General features: G+C 40.1%; 1 protein-coding gene across 1 annotated transcript in view; it reads right to left on the bottom strand.

Moving 5' to 3' along the window:
- LOC124620012 (collagen alpha-1(IX) chain-like) overlaps positions 1–21,336 on the bottom strand; it is a 301,640-nt gene that overhangs the window by 133,958 nt on the left and 146,346 nt on the right. Inside the window, exons 5-8 of the mRNA XM_047146677.1 lie at positions 11,957–12,130; positions 11,557–11,568; positions 881–958; positions 679–747 (exon numbers count right to left, since the gene is read on the bottom strand). Of these exons, the coding sequence (XP_047002633.1) occupies positions 679–747; positions 881–958; positions 11,557–11,568; positions 11,957–12,130 (333 nt within the window). The remainder of the gene's footprint in view (positions 1–678; positions 748–880; positions 959–11,556; positions 11,569–11,956; positions 12,131–21,336) is intronic.

Here is a 21,336-nt window from a genome sequence, read left to right as displayed (position 1 = left end):
GTAGGAGATGAGCTACTGGTAGAATTAAAGGTATGAGGAAGGCTCCTGAGTCGTGCTTGGGTAGCTGAGTCGGAAGAGCACTTGCGCGCGAAAGGCAAGGTCCCAAGTTTGAGTCTTGGTCCGGAACACAGTTTTTATCTGCCAGGAAGTTTCGAGATTGGCCTTGTACAAGTTAACAGATATAGGAGGCTCTTATTTATTGAGGGCCACACAGAAACAATATCAAAGGAAACAATAGAGACAAAGCTACCAGTGTTTTCCTCTTTGAAGAGGAAATATGGGAGAGACATAATATGTAAAAAGCTAAAAATAAAGCACAGTACACCTGAAATACATCTTGTATGCTATATTTTCTTTAGAAAATATAATGTGCAGATTAGTTTGTAGAAATCAATGAATGACAAAATAATTATACAAATCAGAAATTGAAGTAGTGCTGTAAAGTAAACAAACAACTTTAGAAAAATAAATGAGAAAATATGAATGAATCTGAAAATATGCTATTGTAATCCTGAATTCAGGTTTGGAAGTGGTATAATCAAGAAAATTTCCAAACAGTAAGTGTCCCTGCAGAAATAATCTTCAAAGCAACTTTAGATAACCATTTTAATTTTGATTAATTACACTCAGTAACTTAAAATGATAAAAATGTTCTCTTTTAATAACACAGAAACTTACATCAGTTCCATTAAAGCCAGGAGGTCCTTGCGGACAAATTGTCTCACATGCTGCAGGAGGAGGTGTTGCCTGAAACACCAGAAAAGAATCATCCAGGAAGGATACTAAAGACACAACATTATATTCCCAATATTTTATCAATACACTAACGGGATAATGTCATACAATTACACTATGTGTAAAAGATTTATTTTGCACTTACTTTTCTTGGTAACTCATCACAGGTTTCTCGTTCAGGGCGTGATGGATCACAGTTCAAAACCATCCATTGCAAATCAACCTGAAGGAGAAATGAATGATGAACTCATGCACTTATAAAATAATCATGCAACAAAATTATCATTGTCTGTTTCAGATATATTCTTATGAGTCAGAGAAACAGTATCTCATTATATTTAAAAATATAAGGAAGAAACGAAATGTGAGACTTTCCAGAACATGTCAATGTTATACTCGTATGTCCAACACACATTTGTATAAGAATGTGTTCATAAATTATTTATGTACTCTTACCACTTTATATTTGTCTCCTGTTTGATGTTCATTACAGTTATTCACATTTCAATCCACAACTCCTAGTTGCAAAATTGAAGTAGGTTGAAATTATTAGAAATCCTACAGGTCTCTTTGATGATCTGATAACTCTGAAATGCTTCTGCAGGTTATAACAACAAGGACTACAGATCATTTTGTTTCACTCATAGCTATCATCTTCCAGAAATTGCCTGGCATACATTGAATACCATAAACTGAGTAAGTGTAAAATAATATGCACTAAAGGAAAAACAAATACAGCTAGAACTTCCAGTCACTTGTATTCTATTTTATAATTCAAGTACAAGGTTAAAATCTTTTTCTTAAGTATTTTCATAGGCTTGTCAACAGTTTATTTCAGTCAACTATGTATTGTGCATCATTCTAGCAAATAGTTTAAAGAGGGGCAACTTTTTGTTAGTTTTAGGATTATGCTGCCATTTATGTACACATATAGCATAGATTTAATATATTCAGAGAGACTCAAGAAAGAAAAAATCATATATCACTAATGGAAGAGAAAAATACACAGACTGGAAGAAACAGAACTTTATATAGGAGAGTGCAATAAAATTATTTTCTATGTCACCAGGTAACTATGACCACAATAACATCCAACTGCCGGTGGACCATACATTCAGATTTTTTATTGCCTCTACCTATCAATAAAATGTGGTTCAGTGAAATCACTAAAGCTTGTAGCTGAATGGAACTCATGACGCACATTTTGGGAAGTGACGTATGTTGAGTAATACGAGACATTGAGTGCAATAATCTCATATTCCGTAGTCACTCAGGTTTCACTGAAAGCAAGTTGTGAGCGCATTAGTGCTCTCACGCTGTGTGATATGTTATGACTCTTATTTTCATTTTTGGAGCTTTTAACAAATGTCATTTATGACAAATACACTAGTAACACTAGTAACATTCCAACCTGGAGTTTCCACTGTTTGAAATTCACTAGTAAATTCCACTTGTGATAATATTCTGAGCTCATAGAACAGACAGCTGCAAAAGCTTCTTCCTGTGTGTCTGTACCATACACAAGAGTTTCTGTATCTTTGAAAACTGGAACTTAATTCAATGACATCTAAAATTTCAGGTGACATAAAATTTTAGGGACCTCAGCACAGAAAAGCTATTGTGGCTGGTTACACAAGTTATAATGTAACTGAAATTAGTGTTTTATATAAAAATTTGCTCAAGTTTCATTTATTATAAGCTAATAAAAGAGCTATCCTATTTCATACCAAATGAAGGTAGTCCACCTATAAACTCTGTCAGAGTGATCTCATCCCAGAAGTCCAACACAACCTCCAATCCCTGCTTAAAGTCTCTGGCCCTTCTGACAACCTCTCCCCTGAATCCATTTCCCTCCTCACCCCAAAGACCCCTGCACATCCACCTTCTACATGCTCCCCAAAATCCACATTGTGGCTGGTTATTGTGCCCCCACTGAAAGGATTTCAGTCCTCATTGACCAACACCTCCAACCAATAGCCCGCAATCTAGCCTCCCACATCAAATACGCCAACCACTTCCTTCATGGCTCTCCACCATCCCCACACCTTTATCTTCTGGATCCCTACTTGTCACTGTTGATGCCACCTCCTTATGCACTACTAGATGGTGACAGCCTCGACGTGGCCTACCCCCCCAGTATCGTGCCGCACAACGATCGCATTGCGAGAAGAAAATCGAAATGCTCAGAACGAGCTGCGACACGAGAAGCAAATGTCACCACCAAACGGCGGCCAGACGTAGTAATACCTCCCGGCCCTCACAGGTGAAGTTACGCAAGAGAGCGAGACAAATGCCTCAGTTTCCCCCCCGGAACCAAGTGCGTGGACGAATATGTATATGCCAAGTTAACATAGAAGGATACACGAGGACAAAAGGAGACATCCTCACAAAGCTACTAACAGAAGAAAAAATTGATGTGCTGACCTTGCAGGAAACACATCTATCAGAAGAAAATATCTTGAGACTTCTAATACCAGGCTATGAAATTGTGGGCTATAAAGCCCATAATAAACACGGTATTGCAACACTGATCAAGAAAGAACTGGTTGATAATATTGAGGAAACTATGCACCACGAATTTGCCGTGGGAATCAAACTAAACGATATGACTGTGTATAACGTGTACAAGCCACCTTCAGAAAAATGGGAACAACCTGTTTTACCTAACCCACAACACCCTGCAGTCATAATTGGCGATTTTAACTCCCACCACCCCAGATGGGGCTATCAGTCTTGCGACAAAGAAGGACTCATGCTGGCAGACTGGGCAGATATAAATAATTATACATTAATATACGATGCAAAAGATACCCCCACCTTCTGTTCAGGAGCGTGGGGCACAACATAAACGCCCGATCTTTGTTTTGTCTCATCTGGAGAAACTGGAATAGCACTTCCGTCCAAGAGAACTGTACTGAGCCGTATTCCTCGGAGCCAACACAGACCAGTTATTATAGACCTTGGGATCCAAATACCAGTAATAAAGAGCCCCCCTATAGCCCGCTGGAACCTCAGGAAGGCTAACTGGGTTAAGTTTAAAGATACCATTGAAAATAATGTAAACAGAATTCCCCCAATTCCAGAAAATGACGACAGATTTACGAAGTTAATTATTAAAGCGGCACATAACTCAATACCAAGAGGAGCGCGGAAAGAATACATCCCATGCTGGACAAAGGGGTGCGAACAACTACTCGATGAATATAACAAAACAGAGAATCCAGAACTAGGAGAACAGCTCATAAGAGCTATGGACGAGGAACGCAAACAGAGATGGCAAAAGCGGATGGAACAAATGGACTTTACGCACTCCTCACAGAAGAGCTGGAGTCTACTGAGGAAACTTGGCGGAGCACAATTCAAGGGACGGAATATCAATAATAAAATGACCCCTAACAAGATATGCTCTTCTATACTACAAACATCCAGAATCCATGCCTCCGCCTCGAAGAAAAAAGAACTGCACCAACTGATGAACGAAGAGCTAGATGCAAGCGAGGAGGAAGCAGGTTTAGCGAACTGGGTAACACAAGAAGAGATAAATATAGCACTAAAGAAAATGTCACCTGGTAAAGCAGCTGGCTGTGACGGCCTTCTTCCAGAATTCTTGAAGAACTTCGGGCCAAAGGGAAGAGCATGGCTGTCTTCTCTTTTCTCTAATATCATAGATACCAGCTGGTTACCAAAGCAATGGAAAAACGCACAAGTCATAGCCATCCAGAAACCAGGGAAAACAGGAGAGAATGCTAAAGATTATAGACCGATATCTTTATTGTGCACCACTTACAAGCTGTTTGAACGAGTCATCCTAGGCAGAATAGAAAGTAAAATAGAAGCTGCTCTTCCCCCAGAGCAAGGCGGTTTTCGAAAAGGAAGAGATTGTTGCGACCAAGTTCTCGCCCTAACCACTTTCATTGAAAGAGGTTACCAAAACAAAAAGAAAACGGGCATGGTATTATTAGATCTCACCTCAGCATACGACACCGTATGGACAAAAGGGATACTGTATAAACTGTCAAAAGTCGTGAAATGCAAGAAGATCATAGATCTAGTCAGAAATATGTTGATAAACAGGAGATTCAAGGTATCTCTGAATGGGAAAACAAGCAGCTACAGGACACTACAAAATGGTCTCCCCCAAGGGTCTGTGCTGGCTCCATGCCTTTTCAATTTATACATAGCGGACATCCCAAACCTGGAATCTCGTTCTTTTATGTATGCAGATGACATCGCTATCGCGGCTCACGCCAACACTTTCGAAGAACTGGAAGAAATTTTAAACAGGGATCTGGAACAACTACAACAATATTATGACAACTGGCACCTCAAAGTAAATCCGACTAAATCCGTGGCATCAATAATGCACTTGTGTAACAAAGATGCAAATCGTGAGCTAAAAGTGCAAATAAAAGGTAAATTGTTGAAAAACGATAGAACGCCAAAATATCTGGGTGTTAAGCTAGATCGCACTCTCACATATAAGAGCCACCTGTACGAAGTCGCCCAAAAAATGAAAACAAGAAACAACATCATAATGAAACTGGCAGGAACAACCTGGGGATGTTCCACTGAAACTCTACGCACATCAGCACTGGCACTTCTGTATAGTGTAGCGGAATATTGCGCACCCGTCTGGGCCCGCAGTAGGCATGTCAGATATATTGATGTGCAACTTAACGAGACAATGAGGCTCATAACAGGAACAGTAAGACCCACCCCAAAACCTTGGCTGCCCGTCCTTGCCAATATCGAACCACCCTCGATTAGACGTGAAAGAGCAATCCAGAGGTACAAAGAAAAGTTCAGGGACCTACCTCCTCCCCCTGACAGATTGATGTCAAGAAATCCCTTCTGGAAAGAACTCAAACAACAGATTGATATCGATAACCTGTGGAAACAGCAATGGCAGGAAAGCAAAGTGAATAACAGTTTCCTTATTGAGGACCCATCTCAACGAGTTCCAGGCTTCCAACTCCAACGTAGAGTGTGGGTAACCCTAAATCGTCTGCGGACAGGTGTTGGTCGGTGCGGATATTTGTTGAAAAAGTGGGGTTTCTCCCAGGACCCCAATTGTGAGTGCGGAGAGAGTCAAACCATGCAGCATATAGTTGAGTGCGACGTACACGGACTTAAGGGAGGAAATCTGATGGACATACATGTGATAAGTGACCAAGCACTTTTGTGGCTGGAAACCCTGAAAATTTTATTGTAAATCATTGTTAATGTTAATTTAAATTTTTATGTTGATGTTTGTAAGTGTATCACGCTTTGCCTGTAGCTGAACGAGAAATAAAAACCCCACATTACCGTGGTCTTACTGCTATTGAACACTACCTCTCTCAATGTCTTTCAGCCTCCAAACTCACTACCTCATTCCTCATACACCTTACTAATTTTATACTAACCCACAACTGCTTTTCCTTTGAAGGGCAGGACTACAAACAAATGCACAGCCATGGACATCTGCATGGCACCCCCCTATGCCAACCTGTTTATGGGGAATTTAGAGCAGACCTTCCTAGCTTCCCAAAACACCAAAACCCTAGTCTAGTTCAGGTTCATTGATAATATCTTCAAGATCTGGACTCAGGGCCAGGACATCCTATCTTCATTCCTTAACAACCTCAACACTTTCTCTCCCAACCACTTCACCCGGTCTCCTCAACCCAGTGTGTCACCTTCCTAAAGTTGACCTCCTCCTCTCTGTAGGCTCCATCCACACCTCTGTCCACATTAAACCCATCAACAATACCTGCAGTTCGACAGCTGTCATCTTTTTCACACCAAAAAATCCCTCCCATACAGCCTAGCTGCCCGGGGACAGCACATCTGCAGTGTCAAGAACTTCCTTTCCCAGTTTGCCAAGGTCTCAGAAACGCCTTGACAAACAGTCACTAACCCCAAACTTAGTCCGCAACCAGATTTCCCATGCCATATTCCCGTGTCCCCCCCCCCCCCCCAAATACTACTACCATTCCAAAGAAAGAGTCACCACCACCTTTTGTGAACTGCACAGATGGGAATTATCCTTACAAACATTCTCTGCTCCCGTAATTTTCCCGGCTTCAATCTACTGTAATACACTGTTCCCACATGCTCCACCTAACAGTTTCCACCCACTCTGTCCTATTATCTCCTCCCCATTCTTATCTCCCACTCTCTTTGTTTGCTGCCCTCTGCCAATACTCTGCCCATATTTCCCTGCTTCTCTCCTTTTTCACACCTTTTTCCCTGCCTCCCTGCCCCACAACCTCCTGATGCTAAGCCTGTTGGCATCCTAACCCCTATTCCTTCCTCTTCCCCAGCCCCTCTACGTTGCTATTTGCATCCTATGTGATAGCTGCATCCCGGCCTGAGCCATGTGTGTATGAGGTGTGCTTGTTTGTGGGTAAGAATGGTGTGTGTGTTTCTCTTTGGCTGATGAAGGCTGTGGCTGAAGGCTTTATGTATGTGTCTGTTAACTGTGCCTGTCTGCAACTTAACATGTCTTCTTTATGGTAAGTAGCAATCTATCTTTTCATACATTGTTAAATGAAGGCACTATTATTTACAAAGTTGATGTAAATAAATATAGTTGGGCTTTTTGAATTTTATTGTACTAGTGTTTGATGCATCTTCTACACTGATTTTAGCATATATTAAATTGTGGGATTTTCAAATAGATGTAAGAAAATTTTCTTACTGTTGTGTAGCATCTGGTGACTTACATCTTCACAAATTAGAATTACCCTGTCGGGCCCAAGTGGTTGGCACTATTAACTGTTTTGAGTCCTCTTCCTACATTTTATGTACTTTGTTAACACATAAAAGTTGCTATGGCCTTTAAAGTAGCAGTTGTGGTTTTCAGTCTGGAAACTGGTTTGATGTATCTCTCCATGCTGCTCTATCCTGCACAAACTTCTTCATCTCTGAATAACTAATGCAACCTAAATAAATAAACCTATACCCTTCTGACTCTGCTTACTGGAGTCATCTCTTGGTCTCGCTAAATAATTTTTGCTCCCCACACGTCCCTCCAATGCTAAATTGGTGATCCCTGTTTGTCTCAGATTGTGTCCTGTCAACATATCCCTTCTGTCAGTCAAGTTGTACCACAAGTTTCTTGTCTCTCCAGTTCCATTTAGTTCCTCCTCCTCAGTTATGCATTCTGTCCATCGAATCCAGCATTTCTCTGTAGAACCACATTTTAAACAACTCTGTTCTTGTCCTGTCTAAACTGGTTATTGCCCATGTTTCACTTCCACACATGGTTACACTCCAGACAAATATCTTCAAATAGGCTTTCTAGCTATTAAATCTATTTTTGATGTTAACAAATTTCTCTTCTTCAGAAATGTTTTTCCTCCCATTGCCAGTTAATATTTTACAAAATGGCTCTGAGCACTATGGGACTTAACTTCTGAGGTCATCAGTCCCTTGGAACTTAGAACTACTTAAACCTAACTAACCTAAGTACATCACACACATCCATGCCCGAAGCAGGATTCAAACCTGCGACCGTAGCGGTCGTGTGGTTCCAGACTGTAGCACCTAGAGCCGCTCGGCCACTCTGGCTGGCTAATATTTTACATCCTCTCTACTTCTTAAAATTTTGCATCCTCTCTACTTTAGCTATTTTGCTGTCCAAATAGTAAAACTCATGTACTGCTTTCAGTGTCTCATTTCATAATCTAATCCCTGCATTTTCTGATTTAATCTGACTACATTCCATTATCACTGTTTTGCTTTTGTTGTTTTTCAGCTTATATCCACCTTTCAAGACATTGTCCATTCCATTCAGCTGCTCTCTCAATTCCATTGCTACCTCTGACAGTATTACAATGTCATCAACAAACCTCATAGTTTTTATTTCTTCTCCCTGAACTTTTAATTCCCACTTCAAATTTTTCTTTGATTTCCTTTGCAGCTTGCTCAGTGCACAGATTGAATAACTTCAAGTATAGGCTGTAACCATGTCTTATTCCCTTCTTAACCACTGCTTCTCTTTCATGCCCCCCGACTCTTTATAACTGCTGTTTGGTTTCTGTACAAGTTGCAAATAGCATTTTGCATCCTGTATTTTACCCATGCTATCTTCAGAATTCCAATGAGAGTATTCCTTGGCAAAAGCTTTCTCTAAGTCTACTGATGCTATAAACATAGGTTTGCCTTTTCTTAGCCTATCTTCTAAGAGAGTCATAGGTTCAGCATTGCCTCGTATGTTCTTACATTTCTCAGGAATTCAAACTGATCTTCCATGAGGTCAGCTTCAACCAGTTTTTCCACTCTTCTGTACAGAATGTGTGTTTGTATTTTGTAATCATAACTTATTAAACTGATAATTCGGTACTATTCACACCTGTCAACAACTGTTTTCTTTTGAATTGGAATTCTTCTTGAAGTATGAAGCTATTTTGCCTCTCTCATATATCTTGCACACCAGATGGAATATTTTTGTTGTGGCTGGCTCTCCCAACACTGTCAGTAGTTCTGATGGTATGTTGTCTACTCTAGAGGCCTTGTTTCAACTTCAGTCTTACGCTGTTCTGTCAAATTGTTCTTACAGTACCATATCGCCCACATCATCTTCATCTATATCCTCTTACATTCCTATAATGTTGCCCTGAAGTTAATCTCCCCTGTATAGACCCACTATATACTTGTTTCACCTTTCACCTTTTCCCTTCTTTTCTTAGTATTGCTTTTTCATGTGATCTCTTGCTATGTGTACAGTTGTTCCTCTTTTGCCAAAAGGCCTCTTTAATTTTCCTGTAGGTGGTATCTATGTTACCCCTACTGAAATAAGCTGCTTAATCCTTTCATTTGTCTTCTACCCATTCCTGCTTAGCAACTTTGCATTTCCTGTCAGACTCATTTACTTGATGTTTGTATTCCCTTTCAATTGCTTCATTTGCTGCATTTTTATACTTTATCCTTTGCCCACCACTGGTAGCTGAGCGGTCAGCGCGACAGAATGTCAATCCTACAGGCCCGGGTTCAATTCCCAGCAGGGTAGGAGATTTTCTCCGCTCGGGGACTGGGTGTTGTGTTGTCCTAACCATCATTATTTCATTCTCATCGACGTCCAAGTTGCCAAAGCAGCATCGAAAGACTTGCACCCGGCGAACGGTCTACCCGACGGGAGGCCCTGGTCACACGACATTTACATTTTTACTTTATCCTTTCATCGGTTATATTCAGTACCTCCTGTGACATACAAGGATTCCTACTAAGCCTTGTATTTTTGCCTGTTTGAGCCATGCTGCCTTCACTATTTCATCTCTCAAAGCTATCCATTCATCTCCACTTTCACTTCCCCTTTCATTCGTTTCCCCAAGTCCATATTCATCTACTATTTTTCCTTTTCTTCCTTTTCCTACTATTGAGTTCCAGTCTCTCATCACAAATATTTGGCTCCTTTAACTATATGAATAATTTCTTTTACCTTATGAAACATTTCTGCAATCTCCTCATGATCTACAGAGCTAATTGGCAAATGAACTTTTACTACTGGAGTGGGTGTCTCCTTAGTGTCTATTTTGGCTATGATAATGCATTCACTATGCTGTTCATAGTAGCTTACCTGCATTCCCACTTTCTTGTTCATTACTAAATCTACTTCTGCATTACCCTTATTTGATTTTGTGTTTATAATCCTCTATTTATCTAACCAGAAGTCCTGTTCCTCCTGCCACCCAATTTCACTAATTGCCACTGTATCTAACTTTAACCTATCCATTTCCCTTTTTAAAATTTGTTACATACCTGACCAATTAAGGGATCTAACATTCCACACTCCAACCTGCAGAACTTTTATTTCTCCTGATGATGACATCCTCCTGAGTAGGCCCAACTCAGAGATCCTAATAGGGGTGTTTAATATCCAGAAGATGTAACCTATCACTTAACAATACAGTAGGGTTACATGTCCTATGGCTGTAGCTTTCCCTCACTTTCAGCCATTCACACAGGGCCCCTCCACTGCAGTTGCAACTATGGTACAGTGGCTATCTATGCCACTGAGACATGCAGTCCACCTCACTAATGGCAAGTCAGATCAAAGACGATATGGATAAAATATTGTAATGGAAAATAACTATGATTGTGAAGACACAGAAGCAAGCAATTTCATTTGTCGAATCATGTCAATTTGTAAAAAAAATGTGTGAAGATACTTCAAGTCTTGCTTTATACATATATTGCAATGTGTCACAGTTTTACACCAGAAACTGGAGTCATTTACACATTGCCCAGTTACAACATAAACTAACAATAAGTAAGGGAATCAGAAACAATGGGAAAGATCACAGAAACAGAAAAGGTTAGTAAATTTAAATATTAATTTATACAAATTGAAACAAAAATTTAAAACTATTTGTTGTGGCCAACACTTAGCAGGGCACTATGTACAATTCAATAATTTAAGTGTAAAATGTTGGTCATGTATATCTGTTTCATGCAAGCAGATTTAAGAGCTATTACCTCTCTGCTAACATCAGTCTTCATTTTCAGGTATTTCTGCCACTGTGGGAGCAGACATGGACTGCTCACGAGCCAAGAAGTGTCTTGCTTGAAGCTGTTTTCTGCTTAGTTTGTCTTTCAAATATAATTATTGCAAAGTGACAAGGTAGTCAAGCACATTAAGAAATAGTGAAGCACTATTGCAATGCAGAACAGTATCTAAATATAACTGTTGCAAGATAATGAGTGCTACTGAAAGCCTGCATTGCAAAATGTTTTACTCTGATTTACAAAGGATTTTGTTAGAAAAGTCACTTTGCATTTTGGATAGTTGTTAATTTTATTAGAACCATTTCCTGACTCCACATTAGATATACTTACCAGCTGAGAAGTCTGCAAAAAGAAACAGAGAGAGAAAACAAAAAGTAGCGTTAGTAAACTGTACACTGCAACATGAGTAATTGGTGAACCTGAGGTGTTACACCACAGTAGTACATTTATACACAGTTAAAACTTTTGTACTATTTATTTAGTATTTGAAACCAATAAACCTTGTTTAGTTTGAGGTTATTCTCTAAACTATTGACACAAAACACTCTCTGGTTTCTATTCTAAGGTTTGTTATAACACAAAAAGCGTTTAAAATGTTGTTATGCTTTCTAACCTCTAAGTAGTTAACAGTAGATAACCACATGGCTGTTTTAAACACTAGTCTATATTAAAAGTTACATAAACACAATAGCATTTTTTTTTAAATATCTATTTCTCAAGATTAACTCACTGGTACTGTATCTCGCCTTCCAGAAACCATCTTCGCAAGTGAAATTTGTCCATTGACATCAATTGGGCCACGTGGTTGTAGCCTCTCAACCGTAGTTTCCTCACAATCCACATAAAGGACCACTTCATTTCGATATACTCCAAAATGAATTTTGTGCCAGTTTTTGTCAAAAACCTACAAAACATTAATTTCTGTAAGTTGCAATGAATAAATACTGAAGTCATAGCAATCATTAAGTACAGGTGGCCATACTAAGTTAATATCAAATAATATCTTGACAAAGGCAATAGTATATGACTATTCTATGACATTATAACTACATGAAACTTTATAACAGTGAAATTCCAAGTGTTAAAGAATCAGAGACAAAAAATAAATAAGAAACTGGTAAGAAATGTAAGATTCAACCAAGAATTTTTATTCACCGTACGTTTTTGATGTGAGGGGAGTGCCCCCATATAATATTAAAAAGACACAATTAAACCAAGACTTCTAGTTTCAAGTTAAAAAGAGCACTTGCGCACAATGACCACTATCATTTCTGTAGAATCTAGTAGCACAGACACAATGAATGAAATCCTATGGAGTAATCAATGTTTCCATAACAAGATAGCTACAAGCTTTTCAACTGCATAAAATGTAAGTGGAAATTTCATAACTAATGTACAAACACGAAAACCAGAGCGAAAAGCTAGAAGTACAATGATTTTTTTTTCAGTTGCAATGTGATGACAAGGAGTAAATAAACATTGAATATGTAACATGAATGTGCAAAAAATTAACAGATGTGCAAAGAAACAAATAAATGTAAAACAATGATCAGACCACTAAATAAAGAACAACAGGGACAAGATACATTTAGTAAACACATGTACCCTAATAAGTACAATAGGTTAAATGACAAAGAGGTGTTCTATCTAAACAATAGTTTCATGGCTTTGAAACAAAGCACGATATTTCAAACAGGCCACTTTTAACACAGCATCCGATACCAGTGAATATCATACAAACATATAGTTGTATAAAAAGGAAAATTACCAGAGCAAACTATAAAATTATGAGACGGGGTTACTGGCAAGTATTTAGGCCTACATTTGAGAGTCTAAATTTTTGTACAGAATATTATCATAGCATTCAGAATTATTAGTTCCTTTTGTAGGGAGGAAGGAAGGGGAATAGTTCAGAGAAAGTTAAACAGAAATGACAGGTCACAGAGTCACCAGCATGAGAGAGAGAGAGAGAGAGAGAGAGAGAGAGAGAGAGAGAGAGAGGGGGGGGGGGGGGGGGGGAGGAGAAGGAAGGTTCAAGAGACAGGGGGTTGAGGGAAAGAGGTATGAAGAGAGAAAGGAATAGTAACAGCTAACTGATTACATGGAGTACATAAATAATGCAATAATATCTCATCTTTGCCAAAAAATCTTTGGGTTACCAATAGCCAAGTAGTCTGTGGCATTTTTCATTTCTGCAAGCACATACTCTCTGCCCATTGCATTGCAAAGTGTTGGTATCTTCTCAATATAGTTCTTAATGGAAATTCCTGTATGACATACATATGTGAAAGCTAAGCCTCGTAGGTGTTCCTTCTGTTGTTTTTGTGACTCCTGTTTTGACCCTTTGTTGAGCTGCTGCTAAGGTATCACAGGCAGGTGCAGAAACCTGTCCTTGTGCACCTCATCATTATTAGTGCAATTCATTACTGAACTTCACTGACATAAGGAGTGAGAGAATTTAATAGAAAACTAGGTGCTAAGGTAGAGGGCACACATCTTGAAAGACTATAGTTCAAGTCTTTCTTCTAACTTCCAGAATTCATGGTTTCCTTAAATCACTTAAAGAAAATGCCTGGGTAGAGGTCGCATAATACTATGTACAGAAGCTGGTTAAAACCCAAAATTGATAGCAGTGAGATATTTATCCCTTATTGATAGCAAGCCTGACAGCCAACTGAACGCAAATGTTGTCTACAGCCTTGCAGATGAAATAGTTTTGAGGCTGACTTACACAGTATGTCCCTCATTCATCTGGTCTTTAGAAACCTCTGTCATTTCCACATTAAGGCTCTGCAGATGGAAGATGCTAGCTGATGTCCAGAACCGAATTCTTCCTGTGGTGAGAAGCTTGTTACAGCATGGACTTGTTGTGTCTGCTGACTCCCACATCTATGGATAAATCTACTACTAGATGGGAGGTCTTAGTTCTACTTAGTTGTGTTACAGGTAAATCATATCATCCTTGTTTCTTTCTGTTTCACAGTCATAACTCAGCAGTCCTTTACACTCTGGGCGATAAGCAAAAGAGTAAAAGCTCAGAATAGGGTTAAGGGTAAGGAGGGAAATGAGCTGTGACCTCTTCAGAGGAACTGTTTACATCCACATGCATACACTCTGAACCAATGTGATGTGTATGGCACAGGGTACTTCACATTGTTCCAGTTATCAGGGCTTTCTCCTGTTTCATTTATGTATTTAGGGTGGAAAGCAAAACCACTGAAATGCCTCAGCATGCATTACAATTAGTCCAACCTTGTCTTCACCAATCCTGTGGGAGAAGTATGTAGGGAGCTGTACAAAGGGAAGTCAAATGAAAACCTTAATATTCAAATTTTTTTTTAATTGAACAAAAGTTGGACACAAGTGTATCACTTTTGACATGATCTTTGTGTCATCCAGTACACTTCCTCCAACGTGTAGGAAGTGCATGTATACCTCAGGGAAAAAATATATTCTTTCGGTTTTGTGCACAGCCACTCATGCGTAACCTGCTGCACCTTATCACTGGAATGAAATTTCTTTCCTCCCATCACCTCTTTGCATTGTCCAAACTTGTATTAATGACTCAGAGTGAGATCTGGTGAGTATGGCAGATGTGGCACTGTATCAAAGTGCAGGTCATTGATAGTTTCAAGTGTTGCACTGGCACTATGAGATTGAGCATTGTCATGTTGCAAAATGACACCCGCAGTCCGAAGTCCATGTCGCTTTGATCTTATTGCAGGCTGGAGCTGGTCTTTTAACATATTGGAATATGGTCCACTGGTGATGGTGTTTCCCCTAGTCGTGTAGTGGTCCAATCCAACACCAAGTATATCCAAAAACAGCATCAGCAAAACCTTTCCTACAGATGGTTGCATCCGGAACTGCTTGGGTTTTGGCATTGAGGAATGGGGCTCTTCCCTGCTTGCTCTCTTTGTTTCACATTGGTGGTAGTGTATCTAGGTTTCATGTCCTGTAACGATTTTCACAAAGAAGCCATCACCTTCTGCTTCAAAGTGTCACAAAAGTTCTTCAGAGATATCAACGGATCACTCTTTCAGTTTTGCAGTAAGCTCCTGTGGCACCCATCTTACAGGCAATTTGCAAAACTTAAGCAGTTTGTGAATGATTGATGTGCTGAGTCGTGACTAATGTTCAGATTTGCAGCTATTTCATCTACTGTCACATGGCGATTTTCCAGCACAATGGCTTCAGCCTCAGCAGACTATGGGTTACAACACCGTGTGCCTGAAATGGGCAATGGGCGTGTCTCACAGAAATCACACCATTTCCAAACCTTCTAGACCACTCATATACTTGCTGCAGTAATACATTTGCATGCAGTACTAGACCTTCATTTGCTGATCAATTTCAGTAGGTTTTGTATATTCACTGCTCAGAAAACATATGGTACCTGCTGTTCTTCCTTGGTGCATGTCGCAAGTGGGGTAGCTACTTTGAACCAGTATTGTGGCTGTGTTTCACTTTTCTGTCATATGCTGCTGCCTGTAGGGCATTCCTTACATCATTGCTAATAGCACGGCCAACTTACAGTACAATGAGACAAAATGTAGATTTTTAATTACAATTTCAAGGTTTCATTTGATTCTGTCTCATAATAATTTCCCAGGTTCATCATCTAAAGCTGAGAACGTTTAAACAATTACTGAAAGGATAGGATAATGGGAAACGGAGGTGGTGTGTTTGTCACAGTAGACAAGAAATTCAAATCCACATAGACAGAAACTGAAGATGCATACAAGTTGTCTGGGCAAGATTCAGTATCAGAGATGAGCATAAGACCAGACCAACTCTCAAAGGGAACTAAAAACTTGACAGAAAACCTTTTTGCTAGTATGTAAGCTCCCCAGCCACACTTTAATCTTAAATGTATCTATATTATATGAAACTTAATCATTGGAGGAAACTTCAATCAAGCAACAATCAGTTGGGATGGTTGCAGTTTTGTTAGTGGTGGGTATGACAGGACATCCTGACTAACATTACTAAGTGCCTTCTCTGAAAAGTACCTAGAACATATAGTTCAGAAACTCACTCATGATGGAAATATATTGAATCTAATGGTAAGAAATAGACCTTACTGCTTTGAAGATTTCTACTTCATAATTGGCATCAGTGATCACAAGACAGTTGTGGCAACAATGAAGACAAAAAGGCAATTAAAACAAGTAGAAAGATTTATATGGTCAGAAAACTAGATAAAGAGGTGGTGGTGTTATATCTCAATGAGCAAATTCAAATATTTAACTCTGGACATGAGCATGTAATTGAACTATGGTTTGAGTTTAAAAGAAGTTGACCAAGCACCCAGTAGAGCAATTCATGATTGGAGGGGTCACTGTAAGGAGAGTTCTATGGATATGCATAATAGGTTTAAAACAAAGCTTAGGACTAGAGAAGAGATGAATGAAGCATGTATGGTTGTCAGGAGGGTAATGCATGAAGCTTTCAAAAACTACTGCAGCAGAATATTATCAACATATCATTCTGGTTTCATGTAAAGGCTGTTAGTGGTACAAAACTTAGTGTCCAGGCACTGATGGATGACTCGAGGACTAATGAGAGCAGTATGAAAACGAGTTCATTTGGAGGTAGAACACAAGCTTGGATTATCTGACACATGGGGAAGGAAGTTGGCCATGTCTCTTCAAAGGAACTATCCGGGCATATGCCTACAGGAATTTAGGGAATACTCTTGAGAGTAAGAACACACCGCATTAGATTGGATGGAGAGTCATCAACAGATACAGAAGGAATAGCAACTGCTCCATGATGAAAAAATCGGTGTTTGGCGTGGTGTAACAGGAATGCACATCATTGGATCGACAATTTTTTACACTGCCTCAACACAGTCCGTATGAGGAATTTTTTGATACATTTTTGTGCTCATCTCATTGAATATGAAAGGCCAAACTGCTTCTTCCAGCAAGATGAGGCGACAGGCCACACGTCTGAGGTATCCATGGAACTAGTGCATGATGTCTTCACTGAGGAACGAACTGCCAGCAAACATTTATGGCCACCATGTTAGCTGGATCTAACATGTGATTTTTACCTGGGGGGACACTTGAATAGCGAGTCTATGAATCAAATTCACACGCAGTACTGCAAATGAAAGATAACATTAGCCGTAAAGCTGCCACCATCAATATCCAAACTTTACACCGGGTATATCTGAATATGCTTAGACGTGCGCAGCTGTGTTCTGGTGCTGCAGGGGATCACTTTCAACACCTTATATAAATGTATTTTTCACTGTAAATAAATGGTAAGTCTATTTCAGATCTTTGTTTGCGTAATTTCACTGGATTTCCTTTATATTTACACAAGCTACTTTTATCTGTGATACCCAGTATAACTATGTACATCTGAGACCTCTCCCATAGTAAAAAGGAAGGAAGATTGGGTTTAACATTTCATCGACATCGACGTCTTTAGAGATGGAGCACAAGCTCAGATTGTGTCTAGGATGGGGAAGGAAATCGGCCGTGACCTTTCAAAAGAAACATCCTGGCACTTGCCTTGAGTGTCGACCTCCCAAATGCGAGTCCACTGCGCCAGCTACCCTTTTGCCGTAATTTATCAGTAGATGTGAGAAACAGCATACATTATTAAGTCCTAGTTGCAATGAGCTTCTCACCCATGGAAGAACTCAGCTCTGGGGATCAATTACCAACTTCCAGCTGCAGAACCTTAATGTGGAAGTGACAGAACTTTCTAGGTTAAAGAGCGGATGACAGAATACTTCACATGCAGGGAAACGGCCAACAACTGCACTCACGTGACTGTCGCCTTGCTATCGACATGGCATAAAAAAATGCCGAGTCAGCGACGAATAAACACCTGTGTAAGTAAAAGCTGGCCAGGTACGAGAAGCACTCAGTTTCTGGAGGTTCCCTGCAAGCTTATTTAAGCATGTCGACAGTTCATCGATCCTGGGAATCGAACATCTCGACTGATACTGGAAAAATATTCGTCCCGGTCCCGGGAAAGCCAAGACTTTCGAGAATGTTTCAATTTCAATTTTAATGTTGGATAACAAATGACAAAAGAAACACGTGATGCAATTAAAAATTAGCAGTCTTCTGATTTCTCCCTTACTTGTACTCTGAAACTTTAATTTTTGCCAATTTTCATGACTCTATGTCAAGAGGGAGCACACTACACTTGCGTCTAGGGGACGCCAAGGAATTGGCTTTGCTGATTGGCCACGTCGTGCCATGACGTCGTCTCCCACACCAGCCAATCCAGATCGTTGCTACTTTCTGAAACGCGCTGTTCTTTAAATGAGGCCATTCGTCTGTCCGCTGTCGATACATTGTGTGGGTAACTTGTTATAGTACTTCACTGTTGTGTGTTCTAGGCCTATGTCTATAATGGCAGATTGCAACATGTGTTTTGTGTGCGATAAAGCATTTCAGCTTCGAAAAACTTTATACGCGCATATCAGAAAAATGCATATAGGGCCAAATACAGAAGGTAAGATTAAGTGCCCACAAGACGCCTGCAGCTATTCCTTCAATACATTGGCTAGTTTGAGAGCACATGTGGAGAAAAAGCACATGGTTCAAACTGCAGATGAAAAGATTGTATTCCAGTCAATGGACGGTAAGAAACACTGCATAATAATAAGTTTTTACTATTGAATAGTAGGAATGTTTCTGGTAAAACTATAGAATTTCATTCTTTGTGCATTCAGTAATCTGGTGCAATGTTGTACTGCAAAGTTTCTTTCCGTTCACATGAAAGGATTATTTGTATTAACGTCCTAGTATTGGAAGACAATACATTAAAGTCACAATCATTGTAATCCACAATGGGTAATTAATAAACTTTATTTTTACTGTCCATAAATTGTGTAGAAACTAGTTTTTTTTTTTTTTTTTTTTTTTTTTTTTTTTTTTTTTTTTTTTTTTTTTTTTTCCCCGTATCGCTCAGTGCATGGAACCCAGATTGGAATCCAGTTTCATGTGTAACAGATTTCTCTTAGCAAAAGGAACAATTTAGACATACCTGGAGATAATGAGCAAATTCTGAAGCTGTGGGAAGAAATTGCTGTCACTTGTTAACTCTCGCTCCAAGAAAGGTTGTCAACACTGTGCCAGCAATGAGAACATGCCATTTCAGCGAACATCTAATAAACAGAACTTCAGTCCAAAAAGTGTCTTTGGTAAACCAACCTTGGCTGTAAATGTCAAATGTTGCTAGTGCTTTGGTGCAACCTGACAGTGAAGTGTTGAGTGTACATGTTGGCTTTGATCACACATACTCTAAGAATTAAATTTATCTGTCCTACAGTTGTGTGTGCATGTTTGTGTATCATGGTTTATAGGCCTACTGGGGAAACTCGCCATGTAAAAAAAAATGAGTAATGCATCATACTCGGTACCTCAGAGTGACGTGGAAATCCGAGTGTACTTAATAAAGAAAAGTCACTGTTTGTGTGTTTCTTTTGACTCATTTATCCTATTGCATATAGTTAACAAAATGTAACTGACATATCTACTTAACTATAACATTAATGATATCAATATAATGGAAGGAAACATTCCACGTGGGAAAAATTATATATATAAAAACAAAGATGAGGTGACTTACCGAACAAAAGCGCTGGCAGGTCGATAGATACACAAACAAACACAAACATACACACAAAATTCAAGCTTTCGCAACAAACTGTTGCCTCATCAGGAAAGAGGGAAGGAGAGGGGAAGACGAAAGGAAGTGGGTTTTAAGGGTAAGGAGTCATTCCAATCCCGGGAGCGGAAAGACTTACCTTAGGGGGAAAAAAGGACAGGTATACACTAGCACACACGCACATATCCATCCACACATACAGACACAAGCAGACATATTTAAAGACAAAGAGTTTGGGCAGAGATGTCAGTCGAGGCAGAAGTGTAGAGGCAAAGAAGTTGTTGAAAGACAGGTGAGGTATGAGTGGCGGCAACTTGAAATTAGCGGAGATTGAGGCCTGGCGGATGACGAGAAGAGAGGATATACTGAAGGGCAAGTTCCCATCTCCGGAGTTCGGATAGGTTGGTGTTGGTGGGGAGTATCCAGATAACCCGGACGGTGTAACACTGTGCCAAGATGTGCTGGCTGTGCACCAAGGCATGTTTAGCCACAGGGTGATCCTCATTACCAACAAACACTGTCTGCCTGTGTCCATTCATGCGAATGGACAGTTTGTTGCTGGTCATTCCCACATAGAATGCATCACAGTGTAGGCAGGTCAGTTGGTAAATCACGTGGGTGCTTTCACACGTGGCTCTGCCTCTGATCGTGTACACCTTCCGGGTTACAGGACTGGAGTAGGTGGTGGTGGGAGGGTGCATGGGACAGGTTTTGCATCGGGGGCGGTTTCAAGGATAGGAGCCAGAGGGTAGGGAAGGTGGTTTGGGGATTTCATAGGGATGAACTAACAGGTTACGAAGGTTAGGTGGACGGCGGAAAGACACTCTTGGTGGAGTGGGGAGGATTTCATGAAGGATGGATCTCATTTCAGGGCAGGATTTGAGGAAGTCGTATCCCTGCTGGAGAGCCACATTCAGAGTCTGGTCCAGTCCCGGAAAGTATCCTGTCACAAGTGGGGCACTTTTGTGGTTCTTCTGTGGGGGATTCTGGGTTTGAGGGGACGAGGAAGTGGCTCTGGTTATTTGCTTCTGTACCAGGTCGGGAGGGTAGTTGCGGGATGCGAAAGCTGTTTTCAGGTTGTTGGTGTAATGATTCAGGGATTCCGGACTGGAGCAGATTCGTTTGCCACGAAGACCTAGGCTGTAGGGAAGGGACCGTTTGATGTGGAATGGGTGGCAGCTGTCATAATGGAGGTACTGTTGCTTGTTGGTGGGTTTGATGTGGACGGACGTGTGAAGTTGGCCATTGGACAGGTGGAGGTCAACGTCAAGGAAAGTGGCATGGGATTTGGAGTAGGACCAGGTGAAACTGATGGAACCAAAGGAGTTGAGGTTGGAGAGGAAATTCTGGAGTTCTTCTTCACTGTGAGTCCAGATCATGAAGATGTCATCAATAAATCTGTACCAAACTTTGGGTTGGCAGACTTGGGTAACCAAGAAGGCTTCCTCTAAGCGACCCATGAATAGGTTG

This window comes from Schistocerca americana, chromosome 6, assembly GCF_021461395.2.
Source record: "Schistocerca americana isolate TAMUIC-IGC-003095 chromosome 6, iqSchAmer2.1, whole genome shotgun sequence".
Classification (NCBI taxonomy): domain Eukaryota; kingdom Metazoa; phylum Arthropoda; class Insecta; order Orthoptera; family Acrididae; genus Schistocerca; species Schistocerca americana.
Note: the sequence above shows the minus strand (reverse complement) of the source record. Positions and strands in the feature narration are given on the sequence as shown.